Genomic DNA, 10094 nt, shown 5'->3' with positions numbered 1-10094 from the left:
TGGTAGACTGAGCTCTCCGTAATAATTGTACAATAGTCCACTAAGGGCTTGATCTCTTCATCCTAAATAAGGCCGAATGCAGCAAGGAGTTGGAGAGAAACATTGTTAGCTGCTGAGTAGCCGATTTTTCCATGAAATACCTTTTAAGCATAATTTTCAGCGATAACAACACATTAGCAAACGGCTGCAAGTTGAGGTTACCATTATGAGAACTAAGGAACTGCTTCTTTACAGAGAACAGTTCCAAAACCTTTCATTTTGGAGCAAGAGATTGGGCAAAAAATAAATGATCATATCAGCACTAAGAGGTCCACACAGAAGAGGGTTGATTTTTTATTGTATGATCCTCATGATCATAAACTGATAACGCCTGCAAGAAATGTTTAGGCATAATCAGAGAGTGATTAATAAAAATAATACCTGCATCCATTATACACCAATGTACCACTTCACCAGATGTTTAAAATGTATTCGCCTTTTAATGTTTACTCAGCAAGTATGTCAATAAACTATCTATATAAGTCAAACACAACTTTTCATCCACGAGCCTTTGTAGATACTGCATGTTAGGTTAAGTAACTCTGTCCTCAAATGTTATGGTTTGAGCAATTTCAGAAGGTAATCCAACCACTTGGACACCTCTGTATGCGTTGGCAGTCATAATGCTTCATGAAAAGAATCCAATTCCCTTTCTGATAAATAAGGTTCTCGCATTCTCAAGCCATGCTTCAGTGGATAATTGTTCATTTTTTTGCTAATTCCAAATCAAGTATCTACATCACAAGGTGTTACTACAAGAGAGTCAGTCATTATCCATAAGAATTACCAAAGCCTCCTGTCTAAATTCACTATTACATAGCATTGCATAATTTGTTTTAATCATCATACATACAGAATGCACTGGTACATAAGTATGAAATTGCATCACAACTACAATGTTCCATTATTATTTAGACTTGGCTTGCACATTTGGAGCTACTCCTTCTTCTTCTTCTTCTTCTGGAAAGCAACTGCAAGCGGAAGATCGTCATCATTTGTTGAGCCATTGCAATGTTTATCCACAAATAGTTGCTGTCGCGCCTTTTTACGTGGCTTTTCAGCACTTGAAGTTGATCCACCGGCATTTTTTACAGTCTTCCCACGCTTAGTTTTGGCGAGAAGATCATACTCCTGAACTGAATACAAACATTTGGGCAGCCTAGACTTTGTATAATTGTATGCTTTGACTCGCACAACATAACTCATACCTTGACATAGCTTTTCAAGTGCCGATGCAGATAACTCACCCTACGTTTAGATTTACACTTTAGAAATTATCAACATCAATAAGCTTGTATGAATAATATTTCTGATGCAAGCTACCTATTGTATGTTTTTTGTCATGAATTTAGCAGTGATACCAAACATTCCTTCAGCATCTCGTTGAAACACAGTAGCAACGATTGAACCTTTTTTGTCTGACAACTCAATGTTGAATTTAAGGCTGCGAAACATTTTGGTACGAACCATACAATTAGGTTTTTTAATTACGATATCAAGTATTAGTTAATGTATCCACTTGCAAGAATTTTCATGGGCTAAAACACACCTTACTACTGGTGGCATGCGCTTTTTACAATGGTTGCACCAAAATGGACCATTACCCATTGCATCCGTGGCATGATTGCATTTTGAACATGTTAGGTACCAGAATTGTTGTGTCAAATCAACAACTTTGCAAGTAACTGCAACCTAGTGGAATTCTTGCTGCACATAGTTCTATGTTAATTGTCATGCTATTGCAATATCCTATTGAATCACGTACCTATGAATTTAAAGTCATACCTTGTCAACAATAGTGGGAAGTTCATTAACACATTTAAACTCATTCTTGTTTGGTGTTTCAGTACGCGATGGAGTTACACCCATATTTCTTTTCGGCATTGCCAATTTGACAATTGCCTTAGCATTCGCCATACACCTACAATAATAGTTGGATTTGTTCTTAGGACTTATATTGCCTAATATGTATAAGTAAATATCTTTACCAAGCACGTAATTTTTCGGCAGCATGAATTGGGGGATTGAAAGTAAATGTACTGGAACCCTTTGTAGCAAGCTAGTAATTAACCTGCCAACATAATAGTATTTCCAAATCTTACAATGCTTAAATTCCATAACCATGATTTGCTTAGAAAACATAAACAAAGAAATGTCTTATTTTTTTCACCTAATTGTTTATTGTGACACTAAAACCAAAATTATACAAGTTCCAATTAATGCAAAATGGAAATAGAAATTGAACCCCAAATCTATTTCTACTGATCAAAAATTTCCAATCAACAAATCCTAATCGAATCACGAATGGGTTTGTACAATTGATCGTTTCCCAATCAAAAATTGGACCCTAAAGAGACATACACACACACACCCAGAGAGAGAGAGAGAGTATGGAGGCGATAGCAAGAGCTCCCGGGAAAATCATACTTGCCGGGGAGCATGCCATTGTCCACAGATCTGCGGCGGTGGCCACCTCCATTGATCGTTCTGAATGATTTTTTGCTATTGGTCACAGGTTAAAGAATGGCACACGAGAGAGAGAGAGAGAGAGAGAGAGAGAGAGAGAGAGAGAACCATCTTACCCAAGTGGGGACTTTATATTTAGTTTTCTAGACACCTAATCACCTCCATATTGGCCAATATGAAGGCCGCAAACCAGATCATTTAAGGCTTTAAAGCTCAATTGACTTCCTTTATTTAGCCTTCCTTTTGTTCTTTTTTGGACGAGGAGGAAACGAGTTGTGACGGTGGACGGATGAGGATGTGACAGTGGAGAGTGTTAAGGCTACCGGAAAAGCCGGGTTGTGACGGTGGGCAGATGAGGAGGAGCTGGACAGTGGAAGGTGATTTCTAGATCTGGACCATGGGGCAGAAAGCGTTGTGTTGTTTGGGTGGATAGTGTCAGAGAAGATGATGGGGAAGAGTAGTGCCATCATCTTACACTCCAGTGGTTCAACTGGAATAAAGAATGGACAGAGAGAATAAGGCCTTCGATAAAATCTTCAGGGCACTCATCATCTAGCAGTTGCCCTACCACTAACGGAGCATTTCCTGGGTTACCCTATACAGAGAAATCCCAGAAGAGTTCAGCACTGTGCCATCGAAGGAGTTTGAATTTTCAAGTGACGAAAATGTATCTTAGATCCTTGACAATACTCTTACCTTCTGAATGTAACCTTCTATGTAGCGAAGCATGTTGTTCCAATAAAGGTAGTGGGTCAGATCTGAAACATACCCAAAACGATCGCTTATAAGTGGTCGTGCATTGGGGAGCTTTGCTTCCATCAGTAAGTTCTTTGTCATTTCAGAGTCATAGAAGTTCGATTCTCTTGTCACACGTTCAACCTCCTTAATTTGTCCAGTCTTCGGAAGTGAATGTCCGGATCCTCACTTCACTGTAACAAAAAATAGACAAATGAATAACAGAATCACAATTTGAATTGAATATTAACAATAGATAATTGACTTATTTTTTGATGAACCGTCGTTAGTGCTCTTGAGATCTGTCTGCCATAAGTTTTGATAGTTTTGATGAACCGCTGTTTTGTCCAGATGCGCATGGGAGACCATTGTCTCCTCCAGTTGAGAGCCCAAAACCAGCCAAAACCAAAATCGAACCCTAATTCTGCAGAAAGACAGCTTTTAGAGAGACATATTGGAGGTAGAGAAAGATAAACAGAGTACCAAGAGGAATGCCAAATATAAATGGCCGAAACTCGTCCATTCTCTACAACCCATCCATCAAGGTTTGCACACAACAGAGGAAACCATTGCACCCTCATTGACTACCCAATCTGTTTTATGCCTTGCAGAAGACAATGGAAGGACACGCAGAAACACATGGACACGCAAAAACACATGCAAGAAAGACACAAAAGGAAAATGTGGAAAGTCTAGGAAATCATAACGGTAATTGATGCAAACGCCAGGAAATGATGGAATTACCCCAAGCAAATACCTGAAGGAGATCCAATTTAAGGGCTCAATTGGAAAATTCGGATCAAAGATTTGCCAACACCAAAATGGTTTTCAAACAAGTTTGTGGATAAAAGCACTTCTTGTAGGCCGTCGATTCAATCTGATGGGATTTTTCCTTCTGTTGAATGGTACAGAAGGAATTTCTCTAGTAGGTAGCGACAAGAGGCTACATCAATGTGTTGTTGATTCCCAGGTGTAATGCTTCTTCCTCTATGCCACCTATTGGTACTGGTAGAGTTGGATTGATCTGGAATACGAACCGCTTGGTGCAACCTTTCGTTTAATACTGGAATCCAAAAATGCAGGAAAAAGATCACTATAAGTAAATTTAAAAACGTATCACAACATGTACATGTGTTTTGATTTGCGCTTTCTTTTTGTTGAACATATTTTGAGGTTAAATAGGCGAACCCCGTTAATTATAGAAATGATTGGAGACTTTGGTCAGCGCTAGAATAGATGCTGGACCTGCTGGCGGAAGAGAGAGAAGAAAACTTGGATGGTGGCCTTGGAACTTATGAAGATTGGAGAGAAAGGAATAGGCTCATAATTAGGGACATAGAGTTAGGGATTGAAAGATTAATAAGTGTCTTCTGCATAGTCATTATTGTGTTATGAAGAATGTTTTTTAATTTGGAATGGTGCTACTGGTACAGACTAAAAATCTGTACCAGTAGGTACAAACCCCTTTTTAGGTCTCAAAAAAATGATCGGAGTCGCTCATTTTGTTTAAAATACTTTGTTTGTGGTCCATACAAAAAATAAGTTTAATCCAGTATCGGTAAGAGTATTTACGAAACATCCAAACTTTGCTCTATTGAATTCTAGAGCAAAGTTTGGATGTTTCGTAAATACTTTTACCGATACCGGATTAAACTTATTTTTTGTAGGGACCATAAACAAAGTATTTTAAACAAAATGAGTGACTCCAATCATTTTTTTAAGACCCAAAATGGGCCCAAAAAGGGGTTTGTACCCACTGGTACATATTTTTGGTCTGTACCAGTAGACTTTTTGTTTAATTTGTGGGGGATCGATTCGGTTCTGCTCTTGGACCTCTGGTATGGGTCCGATCCAATCTGAACCTTCTTCCATGACACCTACCTAGCCTGCAAGATCAATCGCCAATTATTGCCTAGCTCGTCGTACACAGCCAGAAGGCACTTTGATGCCTAAGTTAGTCTCACCTCAATAGAAGGAAAGTACAATGCTATTTGGTGAACGAGTAACGGCGTACCTTTTTAGGGTTTAATTTTGTATTTTTAATAGTGAGACTAAGCTTAGTCTCCAAGTAATCGCGTGCTAGGCACATGCCTTGTGACATCATGCCCTAATCGCCTTTAGGATTGGCCTCATGAAGCACGAGTATCACCACAAAGCTCGGCTTAGCTTTGCTCGTTTGCAACCCTACATGTAGGATGACCCTGAAATTTTAGGAACCCTACACCAACATGTAGAATGTGGCACTTTACGTATTATTGTTCCAAGAAAAGGTAAAAATAAAATTTAGACTTGGGAATAATATTACTGTAAGGATTACAAAATTTGAAATGTATTTCCTTAAGATTTGTTTGATTAAGTGTAGAACTTAGAATTAAAGGTTTGAGAAGTGTAATTTGGTAAATTTTTTGGAAGTGAGGTCTCACGGAAAAACTAGATTTTGTTGGTTTTGTATTTGCAGTTGCACAATTGGAAACCAAAACAACTAGTATAAGGTGATTTCAACCAAGAACTTATTGATATGGTGATTCTAATCACGACATTAGGTCAAGTTTTCTACTTTCTCCATCCCAATTTGTTGCGCTTACTTTGACTTTCACGTAATTTAAGAAAAGATCATAATTATATTGACTTTATGTCAATTTTACCATTTTACCCCTTTGTAACTTGTGACTTTTTGTCAACTTCCCTTGTCATGTCATTGAGAGAATGGAGACAAATCTAATTTGCTCTACTTTCCTTTCAAATCAAGTTCAAAATTTGAATTTGGGAGTGAGAAATGAGGGGTAAAATGGTAATATAGACATCCAAAATTGAAAAGTTTTGAAACAAGCACATCAATTTGGGACATCCCAAAAAAGAATAAGGGCACAACAAAGTGGGACAGAGGGAGTGGTAAAGATTTACAATTGAAGTACCTTTTATTTTGGACAAATTTGTCGTCACTCTCATTTATGGCAAATTTGTCGTCATTCTATTTCTCCAATTATTAATTTCATTTCTCTCTCTATCTCTCTCTAATCATTACCCTTCTCTCCAATCATTATCCTATTTCTCTCTCCACCCACTACCAAAACTAAGAGAGCTGTTAATCGCTCCCCTCGTCAGGGGAGGGTCTGACACCAACACAGGAAATTTTCCGTTTTACCCCCTCTCTCTCTCCCATTTCTCTATCTCTTATTTTATTTTTCTATAAAATTGTAAATACTAATAGCTTTTTTTTCACCTATTTTTTAAAATAAATTTTAGATTTTTGAAATCTACTCAACGAAACCTATCAAACGAGCCCAATATTGATGGTGAAATAATGTAAAACGGAAAAATTATATTTTTGTGGTAGTTTAAACTGTCTAAAAAAGTTAAAAAAATTAAGTGTTCCAAGTTTCAATTCGTTTGAACCATTGGAAAGATTTTAGTTTTCTGATCATTTTATCTTAAATGGTCATAATTAAATTTTGACTATAGGGCTCTTGTTGAAGTCGTAGAATCAAATATCTTTTAGGGTTAATCAACGAGAGCTCTAGAGTCAAAATTTAAATATGACCATTTAGGATAAAATGATCAAAAAAATAAAATCTTTCCACCGGTTCAAACGGATTAAAATTTGGAACACTTAATTTTTTAACCATATTTTTTAATATATAAACTGTCCGAAGAGTTTGAAATCACGTATTTTTTAAAATAAATTTTATATATTTGAAATTTATTCAACAAAACCTATCAAACAAGTCTAATATTGAATATGAAATAATGTGTTTAAATTAAATAATTTTTTTGGGCCCAATATATTATCTCTTTGTTTTTATTTTTTTATCCGCCATTTTTTTAAACTTCTATATTTGAGTTTTCAAGTAATTATGTATGTTGAATCTACTTAAATTTACTTTATATTTCTGTGAACAATCATAAATGCAAACTGAAATCAAACTTCATTTAATTAAAATTTTAATATATAGAACTAACACATGAACATAAATAAATACACAAATTAAATACTCCTGATTCCTGCACTAATTGACGAGTCTTGTTGTTTCATGAAACTAAGAATTTCACGAGACGCAGTGCTGTTAGACATGTCACGAACTAATTGCTGCTGGATTGGGGTCAGCCTTGACGGGTACTCATGTCCCTCAAAGCTTTCTACTAGTTCATAGTTATGAAAACCTTTAACAACCTTCAAACTCCACATGATACCGTCTGGAGGTTGTGGTACACCTCGCAGCTTAAATTTTTTAGTTCCAGTATTCCTTTGCCTTGAATGCCCTTCCGATGGCGGTTTGTACAATCCTCCCCTTTCACAAATAAGAATGCACTTCGGCATCTTGTTGCCCTTTATACTAGCAGATTTACTTATGACAATCACAAAATCATTTTCCTTACCAACTCTCCGCACCCAATCTAGCATGACAGCTCTAGTTTCAAATATCTATAACAAAAAAAATGAATACGTATAAGCACAATTTAATATTCCGTATATGAAAAATATTGATTCTTGCATGTAAGCTTTAGGTGACATATAAGTGAAGGTGTGTGCACGTGGGTCTGCATAAGAATAGAGGGGAAGGAGTCATATATTTGTACTCATATCAACTGCGAAGAAAGAAGAATGAACCCGATCAATCGCTATATAAGTCGGCAATCAATCGAAAGTTGCTGGATGGTTTAGTCATCAGTAAAAAACAAGTCTCGAGTTTTATTTTGTTATCCCTACTATATATAGCAGTCTTTTATTGGCTGCTTAAGGTAACGAAAAAACACAGCAGCAGCGGAAAAACAAAAAAGAAACGTGGGTCTCTGGTCAAGAGATGAATCAATATGCTGATTCGGTTTTTTAATTTAATCAAAGGTACGTTGCGTGAATCTGTATTTTATTATCTTTGAACTAATTAATCAACCATTATCCTATAGTATATGTTCTAATGTGTCCTGCATTTTTAAACTAGATGGGTCCAATTGTCATGTCTGCGTGCTACTTAGTTTGGGGGCTTCCGATCGATGTTTTCTATCGAGATCCATACAAGATTAACAAAAATAAGTAACAAATATGTAGTAATTGAAAGAGTGAGAAAAAAAAAAGGCAATAATCATATCAACTGCGAAGAAAGAAGAATGAACCCGATCAATCGCTATATAAGTCGGCAATCAATCGAAAGTTGCTGGATGGTTTAGTCATCAGTAAAAAACAAGTCTCGAGTTTTATTTTGTTATCCCTACTATATATAGCAGTCTTTTATTGGCTGCTTAGGGTAACGAAAAAACACAGCAGCAACGGAAAAACAAAAAAGAAACGTGGGTTTCTAGTCAAGAGATGAATCAATATGCTGATTCGGTTTTTTAATTTAATCAAAGGTACGTTGCCTGAATCTGTATTTTATTATCTTTGAACTAATTAATCAACCATTATCGTATAGTATATGTTCTAATGTGTCTTGCATTTTTAAACTAGATGGGTCCACTTGTCATGTCTGCGTGCTACTTAGTTTGGGGGCTTCCGATCGATGTTTTCTATCGAGATCCATACAAGATTAACAAAAATAAGTAACAAATATGTACTATAATAACAACAGTAATAATTAACCTGGTCAGTCGTAAATTCCGCTGTGCAATCACGCCCAACGTAGGAGCTGCTCTCTCCGCAAGGAATATTATTCGCAATATCATTGCCAACTGACCAATTATCCGAAAATAAAAAATTGTATTGATCCATAATGTTCTTTTATGGAACTCTCTCTAGACACTTTGTCAATCAATAATAATCAAAAACTGTCCAGCCCTAAGGCTTATAACTTCTTAAATAAGATGCAAACCCTAACCCTACTAGGAAAAGGAAAAAAAAACCAATATGAAACTCTCTCTAGACAGTTTGTCAATCAATACTAATCAAAAACTGTCCAGTCCTAAGGCTTATAACTCCTTAAATAAGATGCAAACCCTAACCCTACTAGGAAAAGGAAAAAAAACCAATATCGGAAAGTTCCGAAATTATTACATATTCTGAAAATATAACAAAAAATACAAGTTAACGTTATAAACAAAAAGATTACTTCCTAAATGGTCATAACTAAAATGATCAGAATTTTTTTCCCTTTCCACCGGTTCAAACGGATTTAAATTTGAAACACATTTTTTAACCTCTTTCAATATTAGGCTCGTTTTATAGGTTTTGTTGAGTAAATTTCAAAACTATTTAATTTTTTTAAAAAAATACGGGAACAAAAAGTTATTAACATTTAAAATTTTACAAAAAAAATCAAAAGAGAGAGAGACTGCTGGACACGTGGGTGTGGGGGGTAAAAGGGTCAGTCTGCCGCGTCATCGTGGGGGGGGGGGGGGGGGGGGGGGGGGGGGGTGGGGGTTTGTAACCTTCCAAAATTAAAATACCCAAAGTTACTAAACGAACAAGGCCGGTTCATCTTGAATAGGGGAGTTGAAGTGATGGAAAAAGAAATGAAGTGACAAGAAATCCACTATTAAATCTTCTGATGAGGACCTAATTTGTAGTGTCTTTTTCTTTTGAGCATAGGTTTTATAGACTGATCCACTATATTGCATTTATTGGATTAGTCAAGGTCTTCGATAGACTGATCCAAGTTAACCAATGGTGGTATAGATTGGTTGTCTATATCTCTAGAAAAAGAAAAGATCCGACTTTTTTATTTATTTCAGAATTTAGGTTATCTACCCGAATAACTATTTGCCTCATGAATAAGTTATGAGAATAAGGTGAACAATTTAATCTTTCTTCTTATACATTTGTATGACTACTCCCACAATGGTAATCCCCCTTGCCAAGAGTTCAACTTGAAGAGAGGCAAATTACTCACACAAGAAGCACTAGCGGTGATTCACAAACTCAA

The 10094-nt window shown here is 36.3% G+C and overlaps 1 protein-coding gene across 1 annotated transcript; it reads right to left on the bottom strand.

Annotated features, from left to right (window-relative positions):
* Positions 1–2619: 2619 nt before the first annotated feature.
* LOC131310008 (clathrin heavy chain 1-like) lies at positions 2620–3325 on the bottom strand. Its single transcript, XM_058336770.1, has 2 exons — positions 3202–3325; positions 2620–3100 (listed from the first exon to the last, which is right to left on the bottom strand). Exons 1-2 carry the CDS (start codon positions 3322–3324, stop codon positions 2972–2974), a joined length of 252 nt encoding a protein of 83 aa, XP_058192753.1. The 5' UTR covers position 3325; the 3' UTR covers positions 2620–2971.
* Between the last annotated feature and the right edge of the window lie 6769 nt (positions 3326–10094).

This window comes from Rhododendron vialii, chromosome 12a, assembly GCF_030253575.1.
Source record: "Rhododendron vialii isolate Sample 1 chromosome 12a, ASM3025357v1".
NCBI lineage: Eukaryota > Viridiplantae > Streptophyta > Magnoliopsida > Ericales > Ericaceae > Rhododendron > Rhododendron vialii.
Note: the sequence above shows the minus strand (reverse complement) of the source record. Positions and strands in the feature narration are given on the sequence as shown.

Bases quoted from the DNA above. Each gene is read 5' to 3' on its own strand.
- LOC131310008 (XM_058336770.1), bottom strand. From the start codon at position 3,324: ATGGAAGCAAAGCTCCCCAATGCACGACCACTTATAAGCGATCGTTTT. The intron at 3,101-3,201 runs GTAAGAGTATTG...TTCTCTGTATAG, and splicing joins TAGAAGGTTACATTCAGAAG to GGTAACCCAGGAAATGCTCC.